This window comes from Callorhinchus milii, unplaced genomic scaffold (assembly GCF_018977255.1).
Source record: "Callorhinchus milii isolate IMCB2004 unplaced genomic scaffold, IMCB_Cmil_1.0 Scaffold22, whole genome shotgun sequence".
NCBI classification, from domain to species: domain Eukaryota; kingdom Metazoa; phylum Chordata; class Chondrichthyes; order Chimaeriformes; family Callorhinchidae; genus Callorhinchus; species Callorhinchus milii.
This window is the reverse complement of record NW_024704763.1, coordinates 5,234,691-5,260,703: the sequence shown is the minus strand read 5'-3', so window position 1 is coordinate 5,260,703 and position 26,013 is coordinate 5,234,691. Positions and strand designations below refer to the sequence as shown.

At 43.6% G+C, this 26,013-nt stretch overlaps 2 protein-coding genes across 7 annotated transcripts in view; one reads left to right on the top strand and one right to left on the bottom strand.

The window, feature by feature from the left end:
• Positions 1-11,846, top strand: part of neo1a (neogenin 1a) — a 73,584-nt gene extending 61,738 nt beyond the window's left edge. For 2 of the 5 annotated variants that reach the window (XM_007908788.2, XM_007908778.2), the window contains exons 14-28: positions 767-877; positions 965-1,159; positions 1,600-1,695; positions 2,913-3,136; positions 3,366-3,504; positions 3,875-3,982; positions 4,178-4,372; positions 5,795-5,869; positions 6,256-6,403; positions 6,507-6,745; positions 7,349-7,438; positions 8,232-8,387; positions 9,406-9,669; positions 9,980-10,116; positions 10,497-11,846. In XM_007908788.2, coding sequence (XP_007906979.2) covers positions 767-877; positions 965-1,159; positions 1,600-1,695; positions 2,913-3,136; positions 3,366-3,504; positions 3,875-3,982; positions 4,178-4,372; positions 5,795-5,869; positions 6,256-6,403; positions 6,507-6,745; positions 7,349-7,438; positions 8,232-8,387; positions 9,406-9,669; positions 9,980-10,116; positions 10,497-10,580 — 2,261 coding nt within the window. In that variant the 3' untranslated portion in view covers positions 10,581-11,846. The remainder of the gene's footprint in view (positions 1-766; positions 878-964; positions 1,160-1,599; positions 1,696-2,912; positions 3,137-3,365; positions 3,505-3,874; positions 3,983-4,177; positions 4,373-5,794; positions 5,870-6,255; positions 6,404-6,506; positions 6,746-7,348; positions 7,439-8,231; positions 8,388-9,405; positions 9,670-9,979; positions 10,117-10,496) is intronic. The other 3 variants (XM_007908798.2, XM_007908795.2, XM_007908781.2) reach the window with 2 other exon arrangements.
• Positions 11,847-12,299: 453 nt separating this feature from the next.
• Positions 12,300-24,850, bottom strand: bbs4 (Bardet-Biedl syndrome 4). 2 transcript variants are annotated; one of them, XM_042343039.1, is made up of 17 exons: positions 24,772-24,850; positions 23,453-23,547; positions 23,288-23,342; positions 21,720-21,799; positions 20,413-20,476; positions 19,411-19,522; positions 19,172-19,244; positions 18,426-18,479; positions 17,718-17,845; positions 17,229-17,283; positions 16,560-16,628; positions 16,038-16,190; positions 15,179-15,350; positions 14,453-14,522; positions 13,764-13,908; positions 13,222-13,432; positions 12,300-12,664 (listed from the first exon to the last, which is right to left on the bottom strand). In XM_042343039.1, exons 2-17 carry the CDS (start codon positions 23,474-23,476, stop codon positions 12,546-12,548), a joined length of 1,584 nt encoding a protein of 527 aa, XP_042198973.1. In that variant the 5' UTR covers positions 23,477-23,547; positions 24,772-24,850; the 3' UTR covers positions 12,300-12,545. The 2 variants fall into 2 exon arrangements, with proteins under 2 accessions (XP_042198973.1, XP_007906956.2); XM_007908765.2 differs by lacking the exon at positions 24,772-24,850 and adding an exon at positions 24,237-24,349.
• Positions 24,851-26,013: the final 1,163 nt, after the last annotated feature.

The following is a 26,013-nucleotide window of genomic DNA, read 5'->3' as shown; positions in this document are numbered from 1 at the left end:
AAAATTGTCCTTTGCTTTACAGCTCGCAGGTAAAATTGATAATGATAATAATTGGCAATATGTTACTACCCAGTGTGAAACTGAGCCCCACAGTGCAGAATGATCCAGGATCAAGGTTAGCTTGTTTGGTGATGGGGCAGCACTACATTATCGCAGATGAGGTTGAAACTGAGGTCCCTATTCAGGTGGGCATTAGAAATCTCATGTTACTATTCAGAAAGAGAAGTGAGGTTCTTCCAGTGTCCTGGCCAACAAGTGTTTGCATATCCATATAAACTGCAAGGATTATGTGTACTATTTATCCTATCGTAATTCTTAGTAATCTTGACAATTTCTATCTGGCGACTCCTTATCATTCTCAGCCATAGTAAAAAATCCCCTATTTTTTCACGTTTATCTTAACTGAAATCCCTCATCGCTGATAACATCCTAGTGAGCCTACTCTGCACCTTTGCTATTGCTTTGATATCTTTCATATGATCGGGTATGCAAAACTTACCCAGTAGTCCAACTGTGGTTAGATTCTTTCAAATGCAAATTAGATCGATTTGTTTAAGGAAATAATATTTTGGGATACAGTGTACAATTAGTTCAGAATATCAGGCATGCATGCGACTGCCAGGATGGTGGAAGACAAACTGGATGGACCTTGTTTTTTTTTGTCTAGCATATGTTTCTATCTACCAAAGTCTTATCTATGTTCCTATCTACAAGTTGAGCCTTACCTCTTTAGTCACGATGAGGCTGTGTTTTCTTTGTGTTACAGGATTGGAGAGGAATACAGAGTACAGTTTCCGAGTCTCTGCTATTACAGTCAACGGCACCGGCCCCTCCTCTGAGTGGCTGTCAGCTGAAACGTTTGAGAGTGACCTGGATGGTAAGGATCCCAATTAAACACACACCGGCCGGTCACCATGTTGAAGGGTTTTTGTGTAGTTCTTCTATTGATTATTTTGTTTCACAGAAACCCGAGTCCCGGATGTGCCCAGCTCTCTTCATGTCCGACCTCTGACTAACAGCATCGTGGTGAGCTGGACACCCCCCGAAAACCAGAACATTATTGTACGAGGTTATGCGATTGGCTATGGCATTGGCAGCCCCCATGCAGAGACCATCAGGGTGGATTACAAGCAACGCTATTACACCATCGAACGGCTGGGTGAGTGAGTGAGCAAGAGAGAAAGATATTGCGATTTGTAGTATTCTGTCACCACGGGGCTCCACGGAAAGCTGGATTTTGGGGCTCTGACCATTGCCGTGTATGGCTACTTGCAACGTGGCTCGAACTCTGCAGTTGCTCGGAAACCAACAGCAGAGTCTCCGGGGACTGCCAGGGTGGTGGACAGCGAACTGGATGGATCTTGATCTTCTATTGTCTCGCAATTCTTATGTTCTTAATAGAGCAAAGAAATATTACATTCTCCTGAAGAGCTCTCAAAATCTCAGTCCCAGCAGCAATGCTCATTTACACGTTTCTTTGATGCCCTCACTCTCTATATTGCTATTTTTACATTTAATAAGCATCTGAGTGACCTTTAAGTCAGGGCTGCACTGGTGCTGTTGAAGAGTGACAGATTCCTCTCTGCTCTCTCCTTACAGAGCCCAATTCGCACTACGTGATCACACTGAAGGCGTTCAACAAGGTTGGGGAAGGAATCCCACTGTATGAGAGCGCAGCCACCAGACCCCTAACTGGTAACAGAAATAAATCTCCAGTTTCTCGTACTTTCTTGTCTAAGTGATACTGCTGTGTCCTGTAGAGGTTATGTACCTGTTTTGAAAGACAGTGCAGCTCAGACTTGATTATGAATCCAGCATGTTAAAGTTCTCCTCTGCTGTAATGGTAGACGGTGAGGAGGCTGGGGAGGCGAGGAGGGAAAGATATGTAACAGTCCCTTAGGAAGGTTGACTCCCACCCTCAAGGCCTGAGTGCACTTGGCCTGGCTCTGGAGCATTTCTGATAGTTTGTCTGATGTGAGGAGTGTGTGAGGGTGATTCAGAAATGGGTCAGGGCTCCTATACATGTGGCCAGATGTTCCAGTGCATGTAATGGCATTGCGGAGGAGGCAGCCAATAGGGTGAGGGATACAGGAGGAGTATGAAGGACAAATGATGATTGAATTACTGATGGAGAAGTGGGTTGAAATGGGTGGGGAGAGGGGGAGTTCTTTTCAAACATAACCATTATCTCTGTCAGGTCTATGTGGGTTTGAGTGTGTGACAGTTAGACTATGGACTGTTGAGTCCTGTGCAGTAGCTGAGGCCATCTGGTCTTTCTGGTACAAGCAGACCCTGTTATAGCGTGGTGATTTGGGTCCATAAAAAACATTACAAGAGAGTGCTCTTAATAACTGGTTGCTGGTTATCCCGTCCACGTCATCAGGTTGCTTCTGAATTCACTTCCTCAACTCAGAGCTGAAAATGTCCAGTGGGTGTACACGGGTACAGATGTGGATCAACGGTACACATTAATGTGTAATGCAGGCGCGTTTACAATATAGTACAAGATTACATCTGTACAGTGCCTTTCACGTCAGGAGGACGTCCCATGGCGCTGGACGGTCAGGGATTTAGACTCGAGCTGGGGTCAGGATCGGGGAGAATGGAGGGCAGGAAGGTGGTCGAAGGCACGGTGAAACATGCCTTAAAGGAGGCAAGGGAGGGAGCGAGGCAAAGGGAATGTGGGATATAGTTCCAAAGGGATCAGCCTGTATCTTACACATGCATGCATTGGTGATAAAATGGTGCTTCAGATGTTGCAGTGTTTAGTAACTGTGCTTCTCTCTTTTTTTTCTCTCCATCTCATACCTTCATTGTTCCACTTCGGTCTCGTGGTTTTTTTTACGTTACTTTCCCCTTTCCTATTTATTTTTCTCTCAACGAATGATTTCTGGTTTAATTTTCCCACTCAGACCCCTTTGATCCTTCTAAGGTTTATTTATTTGATCCATACACTCCAGTACCAGACCCCAGCCCCATGCTGCCACCGGTTGGAGTCCAGGCCACTGTGCTTAGCCACGACACTATCCGGGTGACGTGGGCTGACAGCTCACTGCCCAAAAACCAGAAGATCATCGATGCTCGCTTCTACACCGTACGCTGGAAAACCAACTACCCGGCCAACACCAAGTTCAAGGTCAGTGTTTACACTCTCGCTCGGCAACACCAAGTTCAAGGGCAGGGTGGCTGTGTTTGGCTGGTGTGACATTTCAGCTCAGTCTAAAAGTGCAAATTTATACACAAAGGGTAACATTTACACACTCGCTCAGCAACACCAAGGTCACATTTACACACTCGTTTAATCAGCACTGCCAGCACATGTGAGCAGAGTTGATGTGCGATCACTAATCTGCGTGTCTCTGCAGACGGCGGACACCACAACGCTGAGCTATATTGTCTCGGGCCTGAAACCAAACGCGCTGTACGAGTTTTCAGTGCGAGTCACTAAGGGACGGAGGACGAGTACTTGGAGTATGACCGCGCATGGGACCACGTTCGAGACAGGTTAGTGCACGGCAAGGAACGACTGCTCTGCCTGGCCACCAGCAGCATATTATACCACCCACACCACAACACCCCTCTGCTTAGGCTTTACAGCACTGCCAGTGTTTAGCGAAATTCACACTGCAAAAATATCTTGGGAGTCTGCATTCGCTCCTGATGCCCAATTTTTACAGAGCCTGAGAGTCTCCACTGCTGGAATCCTGGTCGGAGCTGGGGAATATTGGGAGTGACCAAGATTTATGTCGAGGTTGGGAGAGATTGAGGTCGGGTGTTAGGATTAGCTGAGTAACTGAGAGTACAGTGAATGTCAGACTATTTATGCTGTGGTGTGGAGGCCAGAGCAATGAGCTGAGGTTGTTTTGTTTCTCAGTCCCAACCTCTCCACCCAAAGACCTGACCGTGGTGAGTAAAGAGGGGAAGCCCAAGACCATCATCGTGAACTGGCAGCCACCCTCTGAGGCTAATGGCAGAATAACAGGTAAGAGTGTGTGTATATGGGAGGGGGAGAGGGGCATGAGTGCACAAGAATGTGGGGTGGGGGGCGGAATGTGGTGTGTCTTGAGAGTGAGTGAACAACACCATACAAAATTACAATTGTAGAGCATGTTTCACATCGGGAGGATGTCCCAAGATGCTGTGATGTGAAGCTTATATGCTATGTTTTGTGCCTCAGGCTACATCATCTACTACAGTACTGACATCAGCGCTGAGATCCATGACTGGGTGGTGGAGCCAGTGGTTGGGGACCGGCTGACACACCAGATCCAGGACCTGACTCTGGACACCACCTATTACTTCAAAATCCAGGCCCGTAACTCCAAGGGGATGGGCCCTTTGTCAGACTTTGTGCAGTTCCGCACACCTAAACGTGAGTCTCTGTGACAACTGTATGATACAGTAATGCCCAGTTACAGATGGGCAGCAATTAACTGCTATGTGTCCGAACAAACCCTAATCCGCCAGGGGGAGGAGGGACATCACCCGAAACCAAACTCATCAAGGATAGAAGATGGGCACTGAAGACTGAGATGAGAGATATGGGGGGAAAAAAGCAGAACTTGACAAAAGATCCCCAGCACTCACTCTTAATGTGTAACGTATCTTTGTGAGCCAGGATGGTTGGTAGTGTTTAGTGTATCAGACGTAGCCTTGAAGCTGAGATTCACGGCCAGTTTCTATACAGAACGTGCCTGGATTATTGCCCGTTGTGGAAAGGGTCTGATTTCAATAGCAGCTTCTGGTGACCATGTGGCCTCTGATTGCCATTGAGCCTCACCAACTCTCTCTTCCTCTGCATTTCTACTTTTCTCATTTGGAGCTTCTCTGTGAGGCGGGTGTACTTGTAGCCTTCACTGAGACGGGCTGGTAACCATCGCTGTTTGTCTGCCTGTGGCTGTGTGTGTGCTTGGTCTTGCTGTGCATGTTACTGTGCATGTTGCTTAGCTCTAGCTCAGTGACTGACTGATTGCGGCTATGTTTCTTCTGCTGCTGTGAAGTGGTGACTGTTTAATTCTGGATTAACCTAATCTCTCCTCTCGTTCAATGAATTGCTTTTTTATGTTTCTCTTGTATCCTAATCTGTTAGCTGAGTCAGCAGACAAAATGGCTAATGACCAAGGTAACCCCACTCAGCTTGGTTCATGCGTGTTCCTGTGACTGTTGGTAGTTTGTATGCACTCGTTTAACACTTGCTGTTTTGTGCCATTTAACCCTTTGAACTGTCTGGCTCTTCACGTCTCTTTGGAATGTTGGTAGTGATTTGCTCCAACAATAGTTGACCCATATCTTGAGCTCAACTCTTGGAGTGGGGGGGTGGAGGGGAAGACAAGTGACCTCCCAACTGGAAGGAGCTAGATCTCCAGACTGCTCGATGCACCAATAATAAACCAAACAAGAACAGGATGCAACAAATCAAACGAGCTAAAGATCTACTGACAGCATCCACTAGATCAGAGGTTTTACATCCAGAATCAATCAGTGCTCCCAACAGTGAATAAATAATCTGATTTTCAGTCCTTAAAATGATGACGAGGCCTGTTTATCAAAGGGTTAAGCAGCTTTTTTCATTTCAACCTTGAATTATGTCTTGTTGCTAATTCTGGGCCCTCTCTCCATCGCTCACTCGCTAGCTCTTCCTCTGTTCTTGGTGTGTTGTAGGGATTGAGTAGACGTATTATGTGTGTTGGATTTATAGAGTTAATCTGAATACACCTTGGGACGTCCTCCTGATGTGAAAGGTGCTATGTAAATACAATTTGTTGTTGAATGCTAATGCCGTGTCTCTGTCCAGAGTATGGAACGTCCGGGAAATCAGGAAATTCCTTTGTGATCGAGTCTCCTCCGGACCCCAAGCATTCCACCAGTGGTAATGTTCTTCAGTTTTATGCTTTTTCCTCAAGTTTTCCTCCAAAAACTCTTTGTGTAATTTTATCGCTACAATAAAAAGTGACGTTTTTAATTTGAGATAGTTATGAATATCACCATCTACTGAGCATTCCCTTAATTCTGATCAATACCTTAACTGCTGCCCTGAGATTGAGTGTGGTGTGTTTGGCTCAGTGTTGCACCCGGACCAGGTCTTTACCCAGTGAATCGCTCCAGGGACAGTAAAGGGAGGTGGATGGTGGTTCTGGTGGGTTTGGGGCTAGTTTTCTTTATTGCTACCAGTCGCACTCTCCAGCTTCCTGCCCCTAGAACATGTTTCTACGACCTCCACACAAGCCCCAACTGTTGTTTCACATGTGCCGACAGGTCGAAACAGCCCTCACGGCAGCCCCACATCCAACCTGGACAGCAACATGATGCTGGTCATTATCGTTTCTGTGGGCGTCTTCACCATCATCATCGTGGTCATCATCGCCGTCATCTGCACACGACGGATCAACACACAGCAAAAAAAGTGAGGCAGAGAATTGCTTTAAAAGCCGCTTGTGTGCAAAGTGTCATTCCTCTCCATTGCTCACTCTTTCCTCATCCCACTTCATTGATTCTCTGTTTCTTAGGAAACATGCAGCCTGCAAGTCAGCCAATGGGTCTCACAAGTACAAAGGCAACTGCAAGGATGTCAAACCCCCTGATTTGTGGATTCACCACGAACGGCTGGAGCTGAAACCTATCGACAAGTCGCCAGATCCCAACACGGTCATGACGGACACTCCCATTCCCCGCAATTCCCAGGACATTACTCCTGTGGATGGTTCCATGGAGAAGGAGCAGCACCAGAGAAGGAATTCCTATCTGGGTGAATGCCGCTTGACTCTTGTTTGTAAAGTAAATGGAACGTGAGCCACACGTTCAAAGCAGTCGCTGACATGGTTCAGTGACCTGCAGGACTCCCTGCTGCTCCCCGCTAGTTACTGAGTGGTGTGTGTGTAACTGGCTGTCTCGTTTCACCCACACGATACGCAGTCAATTCATTTGACAATATATTCTGTGAACCGCTTTAAAACGTCTCAACGACGTTTTATTTATGTGTTATTTATATAAAATGCAAGTATTATTATTGCATCTAAGGTTGTATAATCCTCCGCACCGGGCAGACGGGACCAGGAATTTCCAAAGTTTGAAAGTGGGGCAGCTTTGGGACATTGCTACCCTTTGTGGCTGGGAAGGAAAGGGAACAAGGCTGGGTGTGCAGGAGGGGGAGCAGCGAGAAACAGGAAATTGCATAACCTGAAATTAAAAAGAACCCAGTTACCTCCGAGCCTGTGTGAGCTGATGAAATCCCATCAGTAGCTGTGACTGGGACACTGCCCTGGGTGAGGGGCACTGTATAAATGCAAGTTGTTGTGATGTGACGTGACGGGATTCCCCGAGTGAGCTGACAGAATGTTTGTGCTTTCAGCGCACGACCTCGACGAGGGGTCTACACTGAGTGGACGCCGCGGGATGCGACCAAAGATGATGATGCCATTTGATGCACAGCCTCCACAACGTACGTCTGTTCCCCCTTTAACTCACTCTGGGCTTCGAGGGAGGAGCGGGACTGGTGACAGAATTAGTGCCCACTGAACCACTCACTGTATCGCAGCTCCAATGTTGGGTTTATAATTTTGGAGACTGTTTAAATATCTAGGGAAGGGGACACCCCAGGTGGAGGGAGGTAGAGCTTCACATGGAAAAGTTTTGCAATGGATTTCAAATGCACTAACCAAAATGAAAGCTAAATGTATATTTCTATCTATGTTACAGTAATATTGAGCAGGTGTTATGTTACAGTATGTTACAGTAATATTGATCAGAAACAAATGAGCAGAAACAAATCTACCCAAACCGAATAAGACTGTGTAAACGCACCAACTCTAGTGTTTGTGACATTATCTGTGATGCCCAGATAATACAACAAAATTACATTTATAGAGCTCCTTGGCATGTCCTCCTGACGAGAAAGGCGCTCTATAAATGTAATTTTGTTGTTGTTGAATTATCTGGGTATCACACTGCAATCCTGCATTGTGTCTGAGTGTAATTGGTGGTTTATGTTATGTCTTTGTCTCCGTGGGGTTCTGGGAGGGGTGGATTTCACCTCTATCTGTAATTGAAGCCATATTCAGTCTGATCGTCAGTCATTGTGGAGGGGAACAGCCCATGTCAGTCTGTCAGTGTTTCGGGAGAGGCTGCCTTTAACTGTCGGTGTGTTTGGGGGCATGCAGGAGGGAAGAAGCTGTGTTCGGGGTAACTCGTTTGTTCAGTGTGTGAAGTGCTCTCTGTATTATGTCCATTCACAGCTGTGATTAGTGCTCATCCCATCCATTCACTTGACAACCCTCATCACCATCACCACTCCGGCCTTTACTCCCCAACTCGCAGTTACCTTCATCACCAGATCAACAGCCGGCTGCTGGGCTCCTCTGTGCCGGTGGTAGACAGGGCTCCTCCTACAGGTGAGATCTTAGCCCTGTCCTCACAACCACTGAGTGTCACAGGGAGACGGGAGCTGTCACTGCATTCTCTGATTGTCGTGAGTGTCTGTGTGTACCCACTGGGTTGTGGGGGCAGGGGGAGAGAAGAGAAACCTTTGGAGTTTCATTTTCTCTCATCTCCCCCCACTCCCACCCCCTAAAACATTGTTAATGTGTTTATGTATGTGCATTACATGGGTGAATGGATCAATGTGTGAAAAACATTTCATCAGAAGCAATGGTATTTAGGAACTTGCTAATTCTGGGGATCATGAAACCCTGAATATATGTGAGAACCTAAATTGATTGCAGGATTCCTTAAACCAGAATACACACAACTCACTCTGGGAGTGTAGCTATACTTTTCTTTCAGCAGTTCCACTGGTGCCACGACAACAAGCTTTTAAAATAATCATTGCATGTTTCAATCTTGTGATTGTCTTGTCTCTTTCTGCAAGTCTTTTATAAAGTTTAAATGTTGCTTTCTTTCAGTGAGATTCAGCATTGGAAAATCCTCAATGCTGGTTTCCAGTGGTGGGGATCTTTGATCTGGCCAAGCTGTGTGTTGGTGCTTCATTTTGATACTCCTCAAATGTTTCAGGGTGTTTATTCAACTCACTGTTTATTTTTGGGTCAACGAGAATCTGTCATATTCAGTAACCCATGTCGTGATCCCGCTTCACAATCTTAAGACTCTCCAAACCAAACTCCTGAGAGTTCCACATAAGATGGTTTCCCTTTGTCTGGTATAGTATGTGCATTCTGTCCCCAGAGAAGTGCTAACCTGTTTCATTTATCAAAAGAACCTTTTGTGCCTCAAACAAACATAATCTGCCAAACATCCAGGAAAGGGTTTAAGGGCCAAGTCCATATAAATGACATTTATATGACCTAATCCATCTACCTGCCAAGTAATTGCATGAGTTGCTGCGGTATTACAAGGTGTGCCGAGCAATCCCAGCTTCAGCAGGTAACTCACACTTGTGGATTCCCCTTTCAGAATCTGTACGGAACACACCGAGCAGTGACATGTCACCGGCTCCAAGCTCCCAGATCCATGCTGCAGAACACACGGAGCCTGACATCCCACCCGTGTCCTACATGCCGGCCTCCCAGGAGGAAGAATCCAACCGAAATGTTCCCACAGCTCACGTGCGCCCATCCCATGCACTGAAAAGCTTTGCAGTGCCTGCCATCCCGCCTGCCAGCACCAGCACCACCTACGAAACTGCATCATCCAGTACCCCATTATTATCCCAGCCAGGTCAGTGCACACTCACCACAGAGTGGATCCTTGCCTTTCATTGTAACTCAATCCATCCACTTTCAGTACCCAGTGCTTGCACACAAGACACACACCAGGCAACAGAAAGCAGAAGAATCACGGATACAATCTCTGAACTAAACTAGGACCAGAATACCTGTAATGTGGTGACTGGAGCTTTCGGGCTGAGAGGGAAGGATAGAGCAGGGCTTTTGGAGGAAGGGGATGGGGAGTGGAGGGATGGTTAGTCAGTGTTTGACTCAGACTAAGTGTGAGTGATTTAAACCTAATGATCGTGTTTGTGTTGCAGGAGGAAACCCTCAGGTGCACTCGGTGAAGACAGCGTCAATAGGAACTCTGGGGAGGAGCAGGTCACCCATGCCAGTCACAGTGCCTAACGCACCTGACGTGGCAGAATCTGCAAAGATGCTGGAGGACTCTGATAGTGTAAGTTACACACATTCAAACTGGGCACTTCTAGTATTAACTGAACGGCTTCAAACTGTTCTCTTTCCTCCTGCTCACCACCCCTCTTTACTGTCCAACATTCCCACTGCCCCCTTTCCTCTCGATGACTAATGAATAAATGTGAACAAACTCTCCCAGATAGTGCCATCCAGCCCATCAAATCTGTGCTGGGGATTTTGTCCACCTGATATGTCGTATAATCTCACTCCCCGAATTCTATTCCATGGCTTTTAATAGTCCTTTTTTTCAAGTATTTTAATTTCTGGCTATAGTTCTTCGCTAGCAGTTGTCATTTCTTGTCCTCCCATGTCCTCCCCATCCCAAAGTATTCCAGCCAATGACCATGTGACTCTTTGCAGAATTATGGACCAGATGAACTCACTGAAGAGATGACTCACCTCAAAGGTTTAATGAAGGATCTGAATACTATTACCACAGCATAAAGGATCCAGCATCATGTGTTTCACACACTGAGACCTGAGCTGGTCGGCAAGGAATATGTACAAAAGACACCCAGGGGGTCAGATGCAACATAATGTGATGTGTAAAGTCTCGTGGAAACTGCCTTTGTCACGACTGTGGATATCAAACCATCCAATCAACGCCATGGAATCCGAGTCTCGGCTCTGAAAGACTTCTGCTTGTTTGGGAACCGCACAGGCGTACTGTTCAACATTCAATATCGTCTATCTATTTACTGCATTTTTACGTTTTCTGGTGTTACTTATAAAAGAATGTTGGAGTTTTACTTTCGTATCCAGATGTGATATTTGACTGCTTCATTGTAGCTAGCGTGAGACGTACATTCAACAAATCACAGAGCCATCTTGCTTTCTCTGCATCACACAGTGAGTGCCATGGCACAAACTTTACTCTGCAGCCCAATAACCTGCCTGTATTTGTTCATCACTGTGATCTCTTAGTAAACTTCAGAATATTCCTGTTTGGACGTGACAAGTCAGCTGTTAAAGCACAATTATGGAGGAGGAACGGCAAGATCAGTAACTACCAGACGCTCAGCATGACTCACTCACATTGAGTTACACCAATGTGTGCAGTAGTAGACATTTTATATGAAGAAAATTCTCTACATGTTCTATTGGAAAATTGTTTAGCCATAAGAAAACAAGTCAAACTGTAGAATGGGTTCAGATCACTGGACCCTCTTTGAACCCGGTAAATGGGTTCTGATTTTCATCCCTTCTTTAAACCATGTCGTGTTGGCTCCAATTACTGGAACCGCTTCCCCTCTTCTCTCCTAACTTTGTTGTAATTGCCTCTACCGTCTTGGTTTTACTTTGTTTGTGAATATTGCTTCTTATGTACATCTCCATGAATGTTAATATAACTGTTTTAAGGAAATTTATTGTAATGAATACAATTGAACAAAGCTATTGTGAAGATTTAGAAATCACCTCCATTGTAGGCAGTGACATCCGTTTTGCACTTTTTCACCTTTTACAAAGAACCATTTTCTTATGGCTTGTGTTAACTTCTTGTGTATTTGTTGTGTCCTCGTTAGCAAAGCAGCTTTTTATTCCCAGAAAGGTGAAGGTGCAAACTGTTTATTAATCCTGATGTAGAAACAATGCAAATTGCTGTAGTTTATATACCGAGAACCTTGCTTGTAGCATACTCTGTGGCTTTTTTTTTTAAACTTCATGTTCTAATGTAATATTGGAATTCCAATACATTTTGTATTCAACCAGTAGGAGTGTGAATTTAGAGTTTGTTGTGTGCTGTAGCAAATTCCCTAACTCCTTTACTAGAAAACTCTTTTCAGCCAATCCTGGTTATTTCACCTCAGGAATGCCTTGAGTCACGTATGAAATTGAGGCAACTAAACAAAGGATCCTTCAAGATGGTGGGACCTTGTGGAGGAACTGACAGAGGCGATTTAACATCTCCGAGGCAGGACTGAGAATTATTCCATCTACAATACTGTAAGTTTCCTTGTACTATTCTTCCTGGATACTGATTAGTAATAATTGCTCTGAATATTAGTTTAGGAGCTTCAGTTAAAGCAGCTCCTGGGTTTTCCATAAATATTAGTTACAACAAAACCAAATCATCCCATTGCTGCTCAACTCCCATTACTGGCCCCAGATGTGTTGTGTATTGTGGACAAGTAACAGGAACAGTTGCAATAATTCTAATCATGCTAAATCTATTTAGTGTTTTATTTAAAGATGTTCACAAGTTAAGAAACCAAAACACCTATCATGGTTTGAGCCTTTAACCATTTTAGGTCGTGAAAGTCTTACAAAACAAGACAATGTATTAGTTAGGTATGTACTTTGCCTAATGTACAAGTGAGGATACAGCCAAGACAGGTGTGATATTTTTCTTCTCTGAAAGTAGATTCTAAGGATCCAGATACCAGTAATTTAGACTTGGCCTCACGCTGTCTATCTCTTCTCGTGCCTTTTGTCCCTCTCTGGCTCCCCCTGAGATGTTATGTCTTCAGCCCCAGGCTCTGGTTCCAAGGGTAGGGAGGGAGGTTTCTGGAGCTGGGCTGAGCATCTATCTGAAACATGAGAAATCATTCGATACAGATATTAGATTTTTTAATGGCACTGCCTTCCCTTTTACCATATCCCACACCACCTCCACTATCAAAGTAGCTACTGACCATCCCTACTGATTCTGACTCTACAGCTTTCTGACCTGAAGTCTGATTTTAAGGTTTGGCCCCACAGCAATGTATACCTCCACCAGAAGGAAGATTCATCCTCTCTCTAACCCGTCAAATTCTTTCCGTATTTTAAATACCTCAAATCAAATCACCCCTTAACCTTCTTTGCTCTAAGGAATATAACCTCAGTTTACTCAGCCTTCCAGTCTCTTCACCTCAGGTATTAATCTAGTGAACCATTACTGGGCACTCTCCAAGCTAATATTAAACTTCCTAAGATTGGATGTTCAAAATGGAACACAGTGCACAGACCCATCACTGAAGGCAAAATAACCAAAGGAAATTAGGCAACCATAAGCGTGTTCTGTACCTGCAATGAACGGTATCAGTTTGCTGCAGTACAATCAGCAACTGTTGAATCCTAGTTTCAGGCCTGAGCTGCTACGTACCTGTGGAGAGTTGTATGTTCTTGCTGTACCCTGCAGCTGAGGACATGGCCTGGCCTAGAGCCTGGTTGGAGCCCAAGGGCTGCTGAGTAGAGCTGGGCTTCCCAGCACTTGCTGAGCGCTGTTTTGTTTTTGAGTCTTTGGCTGGTTTTGTCCAAACCAGATTCTCCCCAACTTGCAGGGCGGCCCCAATCTTCTGAGCCATGTCTACAAGCTGAGTGCAGCCAGGGGGTAAAAGAGAACATTCTATCACTGAATAGCTGGATTATTCCGTTATGTGTCTACGCACAGCCCTGGATATACACAGAAATAATTTTATGCAAAAGAAAAAAGTTTCCGCTGAGCAAAACTGGAAGAGGCAGGTGGTCAGTGTTATATGTATACTTAACTACATCATTATGAACACCAGGAACTCATTGACCTGCTGTGTTTTCCTACAATTTGTCACTACCCGAGACAATTCTACGTGAAAAACTAAGACGTTTCAACTTTATAGGTGTTACATACATCATGAAGGATTATAAAATCAGGAATTGGGAAAGTACCTCTGGATCAAACTCAATGGTGTTGCTGCTGTCTTTCAGTTTATTGACTTTCTTTTCCATTTCCTGGTACTGGTTCAGAGCTCGCTTCTTGTCCCCTTGGTTGTAGAGTAAGATGGAATAGTTTAAATTCACCAGTGGGTTTGACCTGCACAGTACAGAGAGCTTTAACGTCCAGACAAAAGACACCAAAGAATCAGAATGTTACAGCACAGAAACAGACCATCAAGTCGATGCTGCTGTGTTCTGCATGAGCCGCATGGTCTTAACCCCACTCTCCAGATTGATCCTTTAATATTTCTCTCTAGCAGAGAATTTCACATTCCAATCACCCTCTATTTATAAAGATTTTTTTTCTAATCTTCCCTTTAATTTCTTGGTTATCTTAAATTTGTGTTGTCTCCTTAACGACTCACCTACCATGGAATTACCTTTAACCTATCACAACCTTTCATAATCTTTAAAACCCCGATCACCTTTCTCAACTCAAGTGAAAAAGCTCCAAATTATTATGCAACTTCATAATTGAAAGTCCATATCCCTGGTAATATCTGAATGAATCAATGCTACACCTTTTCTATTACTGATATGGTAAGGCTGTGAGGGCTATTTAGCATTTGACAGAAAAATTTTCAGTTAGACAGCTTTTTTGCTGAACCTTTAACAGACAAAACCGTAACCTGCTCACTCACTGGTCTAGGGCCACTGCTTGCTCGTACGATCTCTTTGCATTGTCAGGATCCTCCAAGTTCGTCAGTGCCACTAGAATGGAACAGAGGATCATCAATTACCACTGAAAACCACTTAACCAGCTTGTATTCACATTATACTGGATACCAGCCTGCTGACATTGTAGTGCATTCAGGAAATACTGAATAGGTGAATTTACTTATTGAAGTTATATAAATATTGGAAACAGATCAGTAGATGATTCTGGGATCAAATCAGCTCTCAATTACTGCAAACTGTACAACTGAATCCAGATATCAAAACACACAATACTGTAGATTCTAGGAATCTGAAAAAACAGAAGTTGCTGGGAACACTCAGCAGGTCAGGCAGCATCTATGGAGAAAGGAAAGTGAGTCAATGTTTCAGATCCACGACCCTTTGTCTGACGAAGGGTTGTGGACCCAAAACATTGACTCACTCTCCTTTTTCCATAGATGCTGCCTGATTTGCTGCATGTTCCCAGTGACTTCTGTTTTTATTTTCTGAATTCAGATATTGTTATACTCGGTTTTGATTAAGAAGTGAATCTGAGCACAGTTGCCCTGTATGGTTCTTTCAACAGCATAGGGTAGATGGGAGTATGCCTGTTTATGGCAGTTCTTCCAGTGCTCATCTGATTTACTGAGGCATAAATGTAGGGATTTAAACACTACCATGTTTTTAAAGTGATCGCCTTCCACACTCACCAGCCAACAGCATGTACAACTCCCCCATCTTTGGATGTAAACTGATGGCTGCACTCAGGAAGTGGAATGCAGATGCAAATTGCTGCATTGTCAAGTGAACTAATCCCAGGTTGTAGAGAATCTTCCAGTCAAATGGAGCCAGATAATTTGCTCGCTTCAAACAGCTGATAGCCTGAGAGTGACACACAGCAAAAGTCGTTAGTTACTATTAGTATTAGCCTTTAGTAAAATAACTAAGCAGGTATTTAAGAGTTATTAAGGTAGATCAGAATCTCACTATGTAAGTGATTAACAAGCAGTTAATGTAGTTACTAAAAACGATTTAACTTTTACTAATATAATTTACAATCTGCAATTGTCACTTTGCACTCATTCACCAGCTTTGTTCTGCCCTGACCACTGGTGCCTCCCACTGTTTGAGCCTCACCCTCATCTGTCCTTCTCGATTGCAAATTGAGTCATTTGCAGGGGTATGGGCAAGTAAAGGAACTCACTGGGACTCTTTCAAAGAGCCAGCACAGATATGATGGTTTGAATGGCCTTCAGTGCTGTAAATTGCTATAGCTCTATTGTTACTGGACATATGCCATATTCTTTCCATCCACCAGGGCTCATTGAATTACTTCTGCATTCTGATGTGTGACCAGAACGCAGCGACATCTGGATTGTATTGCTAGCGGAAGAAGATGACGGTACAATGAGAGTTTTGAATAGGTCACCAATGTCACAAGACACACAAAGGAGCAAAGAGTATAACCAACCATGTGTAAAAGCTTTCCATTGTGACTTTCCTGAAAAGCTTTATGATGTAAGTTGAGGCTTTGAGTGAGGTAATGATTGAGCTCCCCATTTTACTTACTGCAACATATTTCTTCTTTCCGAAAAAGCACATGCCAATGTTGTTCCAGAGAGGTGGGCTTTCAGGGCTGGAGTGCGCTGCTACTCTATACTTGCTCAGTGCAACATCAAAGTCACTGTGTGTCTGCATCATACTGCCAGCAGCCAGGATTGCCTGTGTGAGAGAAAGCACAGAATGAGGCATTGCCCCAGCTCAGCATTTGGAAAAAAGGTTGTGCTAAAATGTTACCCATTCTCTCAGCTTTACTGATTGACGTGCTGAGGACTTCCAAAGTTTATCTCATAATTCTATCACAACTTTCTATAAATTCTACAGAATTACAAGTGTAAACCTTGCCCTCCTAAATATATAGGAACTCTATTCAATAACAGGTCAACTGCTATGCTACGTAGAACTTCCTCAAGAACTCTGAGGAATTTCAAGATACACAATTCGAACAAGGAATGAATACTATCTCATTACTGTACCAGTTACTGGAAATGACAAGTCAGAGACAACAGGGTATTCTAAAATGTTTCATACCTTATAGTTGTTGGAGTCATAGGTAAGTGCATTTCCAAGATGCTCAAAAGCTTTCTGGTATAATCCAAGCTGCATAATCACAAACATGATTTGTTGCTTCCTTTTTTTTAGTAAGTTATTGTGTGAATGCAATCAAGATTTGATATAAGGGGTGCTATATTGCAAGGAATAATTCATTCATAAGAAACATTCAAAATTAATTCCAGTTAGACAGAACAAAATATCTCAATGTCAGAATGTTAGGCCATTTTGTATAACTTGCAATGGGACATTAAAACTAAAATAACTTCTGCACACTCTTCTCTTCACCCACAACCAATATTCTGCACCTGGATTAACTGTGTGTGCTCAATGCAAATGTATGAACTGATACATGACATTTCTATTAAATTGCCGTGACCACACATCAGTCCCATTCCAACTCCAGTAAATGTCATGCACCCACAAGCTGAAGCATTGCTGAACTGCTCTTAAATATTTCTAGTGATTTAAGGAGTGTCCAAACAGACATTGTGTGAGTGAGTGGAATTCAATAGAAAATAACTAATGGTTACTTAGTTACAGTCCAATAACAAACTCCTTTGAAGGTGTATTTACAGAGACTCACAACAGGTACAAAGGATTCTGTCACTATGCTTTGGTTCTACAAGTCTAGGCTCTCTGTCTTACCTGCAGGTACTGTAGTCCCAAGGTTGTCAGGAGCTCTGCATTTTCAGGAGAAAACCTAAAAGGAAAAATCAAAAGGTTTTAGTTGCATAGAATCTATATCAGTAAAACAAGCCATTTAGTCACCACAGACACGAGCTACCCTTCATAGCAAATCTTGTAAAGTGTGTTGAGGTGTACTCCTGCTGTAAAAGATGCTATACCAATAAAGCTTATGCATCATTATAATGTTAATTACTGGCAGCTGCTCAGTCACCCACCAGCCCACTCTTTAGATAGTTTTGTCCTATTATCTAGACCCATCACTACACATTCTAATTTATAATTATTAAACTTAAAATCTAGATTTTACACTGGAATTTTTTTCAATAACCATTCATTAATTAACTTAATACAGGAAAGATTTCAATACCAGTTTAGGATTTCCTGTAGTCTGTTGCAATGCAATACTCGCCGGAGCAGTCTACCCTTTTATGGAAACTTCGTACTTACTCCACCGCTTTCTTGTAAACTTCAATGGCTTCCTCAACATTTCCATCGAGTAAGTGCACCTTGCCGAGCATTACAAACGACAGGTCATGTTTGCTGTGCTGCAACGCACAGTTCAAATGCTCCTTAGCCTGGCAAATGGAACATAAATTGGTAGAATCAAAGAATAACCAAGCATTTAATCAACCACAACAACTTGCATTTATATAGCGCCCCCCCCACGCAGGGTAGCATCTTGGAGCGCTTAACAGTGGCAGAGCCTGACTCAGAGCCGAGGGGGCGGGGGGTTGGAGGTGGCTGTAAGCACGGTCGAAGAGGAAAATTTTCAGGTGGGACTTGAAAAAGGGGATAGAGAGGGCAAGGCGGAGGGATTGAGAGAGAGTGTTCCAGAGTTTTGGGGTGTAGTGGCTGAAAGTGCGACCTCCAATGGTGGGGCGGAGGGTGCGATGGACAAGCAGGAGGCCGGTTCCAGTTGAGCGGAAGAGCCGGGTGGTGGATTGGGTAGTGAGGAGGTCGGAGACCGGAGAGGTCGGTGCCAGGGAGTGAATGGATTTGAACACGAATGTGTGGATCTTGAAGTCGATTTCCTGTAGTCTGTAATTATGTAACATCAAGCACTAGTGTTTTCATGGTGTAATTATTTGGCCCACGTTGAGCCATCACATCGGAGTGTTTGACAAATAGGGAGAAAAGGTTTGGCAAATCAAATACCTTCTCAAAGTCCTTCAGGTACATGTAGCAGACACCCAGATTGTGCTCAATCTCCTAGAAATAAAAAAGGGAAGAGATATTAGCATGCGTACTGGATAAGCAAACCAGTTCCAGAAATTCACTTGCTCCTTAAAAAAATCTTCCAGTAACAATAAAAGGAGTTTGTTTTCCAACAGAATGAAAAACGGATTGTTATTATTTATTCATGAGTGAGGCTTCCCCAATACACTGATACTCTCTAAATCATTCCCAAGCAATCTGAAAAACATTATATTTTATTCTGTAAGGCAAAAAATTAATCTAAAATGTTGGAAATCTGAAACAAATAGAGAAACGCTGAAAATATACAGCAATATTATTTCTTCCCATGTTTATTTTTGCAAGTGTTTATTTATGACGTACTGAAAAAACATTAAATATTCATTTATGTCTGGAAATGGAGTGGAATTAGTTAAAGAGGCACAGAGCAATGAACAAAGGCATTAATGTACAAGGATGAGAACAGGGTATTAGTTACCATGGCACAGCACATATTAGTTATTGTGACCTGTACAAAACAGGAATTAATTTGTGCCACCAAGATTGAAGCAAAAGACGCTAGTGTCCCAAAGAATGATTGAAATGCAGCAATAAGACTCAAAAGGATTAGACGTTCCACGGTAACTCTTTCAATGTCACTCATCATAAAAATATCAATTTATGCACAAGCTGATTCACGATTCAGACTATTTTGCTGACACACCTACCCAGTCCTTTTCGTTTAACCTGGCTGCTTCATTGTAAACTTCAATCGCTGACTTGTGTTTCCCAAGTAAAAACCTGCATGCAAAGCACAATGGTCACAATTACCTTCCACCTCGCTGCAGGTGTGTAGCTTTCACAAGAGAAGGCTTGTGAGGGGCAATCCACAGCCCAGTTCGGTGGAGAATGATTTTGGGATTATTGTATTGCAGCTTCAATATATGCTGTGACACAGATTACTTACAGAGATCTGGCTACTTGCTTGAGATTGTCCAGATTCTGAGGATTCAGGATTGCACACGTCTGGAACAGCTCAAGAGATTCCTGAATCTTTCCTTCCAAACGAAATATCAGAGCTGAAACACAATCAATAAATCATTCTCAACACTTATGTGCTCCGTGTAAGTGGACGTGAAATAACCTGGCTGTTTATGAAAAATGTTTGAGACTGGAACATGCTGCACTTTTGTCTTATCAATAACTAATAGTTCACTTTGACATTCAATTGAATTATGAATAATTGGGAAGTGACATTTGTACATAAACTATTCATGAATATTATTGTTAATATTTGGAGAGATAAAACATCACATGGAAATGGGCTTCTTGCCTCTGGTCTCCTGACAATAACTCGCATTTATATGGCGCCCTTCACGCAGGGTAGCATCTTGGAGCACTGACTTAAGTCATCAACCTCTTGTCTGCTCGCTCCAGTAACTGAGCCAATATGTCTCACTGCTTGACTGTCAGCGTTGCTTTTATACCCTGCCTCTGTTCACTGACCAAAGCTACCTCTAGAATATGGCTTGCTTGTGTCTTTATCTCAACCCTTCCACAGATGAAGCACTTACCATTTTCTTTGTTACCTCAGGTTACACTTCTCCAATGCGCTCCTTGCTGATCTCCCTAATTAGACTTCGACAAATTTGAACTCCATCAAAACTACTCTTATCTTTCCCTTTGATATTGATTGTTCAAGAAAAGCATTGTGTATGTGCAAGCTGTTGTTGCTAAGCAAGGGAGGCTAAGGCCAGTTGTAGCAACCCCACCACACTTATCTCATACAAGACTAGTTAATTTTGCACAGACCATAGAACATGGGCTGGAACTTGGTATTTTCTTGGTTTGTCTGGCTCAACAATATACTGAATTTACTTACTGAGCCATGGGGGAAGAGCTTAGAATTGTTAACTTCAAATATGTTTTCCCCCTGCGACACTGTTTGAAGACTGTTCCGAGTTCTCACCTTGCACATAGATAGCATATTCACACATGCCCTGGGTCTCCTGCAGCTGCTCTTTTATTATAGTCTGAAAAACAATGCACAAAACTTTGGTACACCATCACTCAGTGAACAGTATCTCAGCCACAGCTAAACCCCACCTACTAGCAAACAGTGATAACAGCAGACATCCAAGAGTGCGGGAACATTAAACACAGTGCAAGATAAGCAGCAGCACTGACTGCACAGTGAGCTTGTACAATTCAGTAGTTTTATATCGCAACAAATCCCTCACCAGCAAAATGTATATTGGAGCTACACTTATAAACACCACACATGTTTGAGGGTTTCCATAACTAAGTTTTCAGCTCATGAAAGGTGAAAGAAAAAAAGGCTACTGTGTGCAACTGTTCTGCTGGGTTTAACTACAAATACACAATCATTCTATTTCACCATAATTCCCGTGAAGTATTCTGAGATATACTTCCAACATAAGGTGTTACACCAAATGCAAGGATTATTATTATTTGTGAGGTGAATGACCAATTTATCTGGTGGATGGTTTGCCAAGGCACCGGGAGAAACTTCCTTCTCTTTTTGAACAGTGTTATGGGATCTTTAATATCCACCTGAACATGCAGACAGACTATCAGAGATTACTATCTAGTGACCCTTACGGGTAAGGCGCACGTGTCGATAGTGACTGATGCACCAGATTAGGCTTGGTTGCAATAATCCCACCGGGCAAGCAGCCAACACTCACTGTCCAAAACATGGAGCAAATGAACAACCTGCGGGGTATGGATAATACCAGATGTCTTGCCCAGTACATATGATCACCCTTGTAATGGGATACACCATAATAGAAGCCAAGATCATGGTACCTGCTAGAAAAAGCAGATGGCATATGGGAACAAGGTTTTCCATTTTAGAGGGTTTACACACATTGGCATCGCTCCAGTCAAGCAGTGTGGAGAGCCCTCCATTGGACTCTGAAGTAGCTTAAATGAAAACCAAAATGCTTGTAGTCAGGAGGCTATCTTATACTAATAGTTATTCTTGGTATTTGAGTATTTTTACTATTGTTAACCTTAGTATTTGTTTGGAAACATTATTAAAAATGACCAGTCCTGGGAATATAGATTCTCTGGATCTGCTGGCTGGCTTAAGAGTTAAGCTTCAAAACTTGCATTGTCGGGGCCCAAATCCATGTTTTTTTAAAGCTAAAACATCATCACTTAAACCACTAAAAAGAGTTAAGTTCCCAAGATATGAGAACACAGGAACGTACATGCAACTTTCAGTGCAGCATGTTCAGACCTGTACTTTACCTTGCACGTTTCATAATCTTTCCTGATGTAATGTAAATGTATCAACCAATTCCTTCTTTCCAGGATGGGCAACTCTGCCACTGTGTGAAAGACATCAGCAGAACAAAAAACAGCTTTCAGAGACAATCCAACAAAGCACCTTTCCTTTTGTACCATCTCACACACAGATGTATAGTAGAAGCTTGAGCAAGCACATTTCTACTTCCCTCCCTCCCACGCTGACACCATTCACTTCAGAAATTCAACATTTATTACCGTAGAACAAAAAGATTTAGTTCACTTGCTTATGTATAGCACGCAGAGTTGACACTCAGAATATCTCATTATTAGAGCTGTCAACTGATCTTGTCTATGGATTTCACTGAAACCGTGAGTGCAGAAAGCTGCTCCACTGACAAACACATTCCATGATGTAGCATCTGCTCAGTACAAATTATACATTCGCAGCTGAAACCTGAAATTAATTCAAAACCATCACCCGTGGAGACTGATTCTTGCACAGGAGCCCACAGGATGAATAATTCAAAAGGTCAGATTTGCCGGTGTATGGATCTCACAAGCCTCATATTCTCATAACACTAAGATTCTCCAGTCACAGAAATTCCCAGCCCACACAGATTCCAAATTACTGAGATTCCCTTCCCATAGATTCCCAAACGACTGAGATTTCCTTCCCACAGAAAGGCTGCAGCTTGTATTTTCAGCCGAGGTAAAATAATTTGAAGACCAATAAAGTAGTTAGCAATCAGTGTAGAAATACCAAGACAGAAGATCAAAAGTGAAGGCTCTGAGGTACCAGAGACCAATGTCAGGAAGATTTAAGGGACATCAGTGATAGCCATTTTATATCACATTTTGATATAACGGGTGTGATTTTTATGGACAAAATCACTGCATTATACAGGGTGTTTGACTGTATTGTGCCTATTCAGTCCTTGGTGCTACTTTCGAAAGTCAAGTGTTAAGATTCTCAGTTACAAAGCAACCCCCTTTGCCAGCTTTAAATAACGCTTTTGATCAGAAACTGACCTGCTTAAAGGAGATGAGACCTAAAGGAGTGCAGACTTTCCTATAATGATGACAATCCTTGTATTTGATGTAGTGCCTTATCACATCATCAAAATGTCTCAAAGCACTTCACAGAATTAATGGTAAAGTGTAGCAACAATGCATTTATAGGCAAACCAGATGTTGGGTCTTGAATCCAAAACCTCCCGAGTCTATTCTGGACTGCAGGCTAAGGGAAATGTATCTGAGATGCAGACAGTTGACAGCCAGAGTGAAGTTTGTGACAGTCTTGATTCCTGAAACATCTGCCAACCTTGAGAAGCAGCTGAACATTGTTCACATCACCCTTTCTCATTCAGTTTCCCAGAGAAGAAGGCAACTTATAAGATGCTGTAGTTTCTGGACTGCTCACACAGAATACAGTCTGTAGATAAATTACATTCTTTACCACCATTTATTGGCATCCAGTTAAGAATGTGTGTGCACCTTCACATGTATATACACAAAACACAAACAGGAAATACAAGAAAATATAGGCAGCCATTCTTGCCATCATTTACCTTTCTTTGGTCGGGGTTTACGTATTTCAGCTGAAAGCTGAGGGCCATCTGGAATCTGAAATCAAGAGATATATTGATCAATCTACTCCATTATTTTCCTCAGTCTTCTCAACAACCTGCTTGTGTCAGACTTAGCTAACTCCCCCAAAAATATTTCTGACTCACCGACGCTTTCTCTTGCTCTTCCATTTTCTCTTGGATTAGATGTCAGTCATTCAAGCAACACTGAGCAGGAAAGATCGGCAGCCTCCTGGCGAGCACTAGAAATCCATTCAGAAGTAACAGCCTGTTTAATTAGCTAGGACATTCAAACAAATAATTTACTAATACTAAGCTTTCAAAATGTTATATTTCATCTCTTTAAACTTCATTGTCAGATGCTAACACTGTAAAAACTATTTTCATCCTTTTTCTACTTTGTTTCTGTATTTGAAGGCATTGATTATATTAATATCCTTTACATTAGATATTTATCAAAACATCTCAAAATTGGTTGATTATTTGTGGATAAATAAGGCAGCCATTTTGCACACAAAAAGGTCCCACAAAGACACATCAATCAAAAAAGGGTTATATGATTTTAGGAACCCAATGCACGTTCTGTGTCCCAAGCTTTGAGTCTCACCAACCTGTCCTTAACACCCTGCAGATTTATTGCCTAATAACAGGGTGCATCTCCTCCAGGGGAAAAAATATGCAATCCATTCCAGAGATAGGGAAATTTCTTTGTGCGGGTGGAATTCTGTCAAGTTTGGGTACTTTTAAGCATGGGATGTAGTATGTATTTCTGCACAACAGCCACCCAGAAAGAAATCATGAGATCCTTACAGGAAGGACAGCATCGGGCAGGAGTTCTGCGTTGTAAGGAATTATTGGGACAAAAATCCCTCCCAACGGAATGTCAGTCTGGACAATTTTTTGTAACAACTCTTGCATTTAATAACAGCACCTTTCGGGTCTGGCGGATGTCTCAAAAGCTCGTCACAGCATTCCCGTAAAGCGTAGCGGCTATTCCGGACCCAAACTGCGCCCAAATCCCAACAAGAGGCGAGAACCCAGAACCTTCTGACTCGGAAGATAAGACTCTCAACCATGAGGGGGGGTGGGGGGGGGGGGGGGGGAGTAGACTTGACACAACGAGACAATAAAATGGCCCTTTTGGCATCGGGGGACGTCTCAAGTGCTTTTACCAACTTGGCCGCTAAGAGGAAAGAAGGTCATAGACAAAGAAACACGGGTGTGGACGAATGTTGACGAGGTCACTGGGTGCAACCGGGCGCTGATATGACGTGTGGTCGCCAGGGGTTTGATGGAGAGGACAATGGCCTCCCAAGTCCGCAGCCCGGCCCCGGGTTCCGCGCATGCGCCGATCCACAGCCTCCCCGCTCGCCACCGTTGCTATGGGCAACCGGTCAGCCTCCACGCGCCTCTCTCTCTTTGAATCACCCGCCGCCACGGTTCAAACTGCTCGACCGGTCGCCTACCCTGGCGGCTGCTATCGTTCGAGAGGAGCAACTTGGGCCTCACGGCGGCGCCCGCCCGCCCGCCCTCGCCTGCCGCGCGCCCAGCGGCCGCCCCTCAACCGGAGCCGCTCTGCACCGCGGCCATTACTCGGCGTGTGCTGCGCAGGCCGCCGCGCGCATGCGTGCGGCCGGGGCCGGCGCGTACGTCGCAGTGACGTCAACACGCCTCAGCCACGTGGTACTGCCCAGCCCAGCAATGGCAACAGTCTCAGAAGAGCAGGTGCCCAGCACTGGTCAGGGCAGCCACTGCCACTCCCACAGCCACTCCCTGGGGACAGCTGCACCTTCTTTTAACCAGAATTTTAAGTCCAGAATCCAACAGGGAAGTGGGAATCATTTTTCTTTGCTGCCGCTGACACGGGCAGGTGACTGCCGGGATGGTGGAAGGCGAACTGGATGGACTTCGGTCCTTTTTTGTCTTAGCAATTTTTACGAAAAGTTCATTGAAAACCTCAGCTCTTCCACCCCACCCCCACCCGTCAGTCTTGTGAAGCACTTTGCGGCATTCTGCTCATGTAAAAGGCGCTATACTGTCTAAGTAATAATTCTTGAGTTTGAGATTGCACCTTATCACGTTCATTGAGACATCTTAAACCACTTCACAGTGAAGTGGATTGACTGCATTTTGCAGGCGCTATACTGTATAAGTGATTTGTTTTTGTAATGCCTTGCTTTGAGTTAAAAAAAACTTTTTAGTTGCATCCGATTTATACTTCACGAGTCAGATGATAATCTGCCTACAACCCTATCACTGCATAACCTAAACCAAATACACTTTCCTGAATAATTAAACTACATCATTCGATTAGGTCCCAGGGAGCGTTCTCCTAGGAATTTCCACCCATCTCACCATGCGCGAGTATGAGTACGCACAGCATTAGTAAAAGGGAAACAGGAACATTTCTGACTGCCTTAGATTGGAAAATTTAGTGCCATACTGGGGAGTGGTGCACTGTCAAGAGTTGCCATTGTTTGGATGTGGGTTATTAATTGAGGTCTCATCTGATTATTCATGTGAGTTAAAAGCTTACAGTTTGAAGAGTTGGAATTTCTCCTGGTATTCTACCCACTATTTAGTTTATCCAAAATAAGCTTCTTGCTGCAAGATGGTGGTTGGACAGATGGCAAGCTTTGCTTTCAGTGTACAATGTCAACAATTTACCTTACCAGTAGCTCCCCCACAAAGATGTGTTTTCCAGCTTT

Coding starts and splice junctions, on each gene's coding strand:
- bbs4 (XM_042343039.1), bottom strand. CDS start 23,476: ATGGAAGAGCAAGAGAAAGCGTCG. Junction 14,523..15,178: donor GTTGTACATGCTGTTGGCTG/GTGAGTGTGGAA, acceptor GTTCCATTCTAG/TGGCACTGACGAACTTGGAG. Junction 13,909..14,452: donor CAAGCAGTGGCCCTAGACCA/GTGAGTGAGCAG, acceptor TGTACTGTGCAG/GTCAAACCCACTGGTGAATT.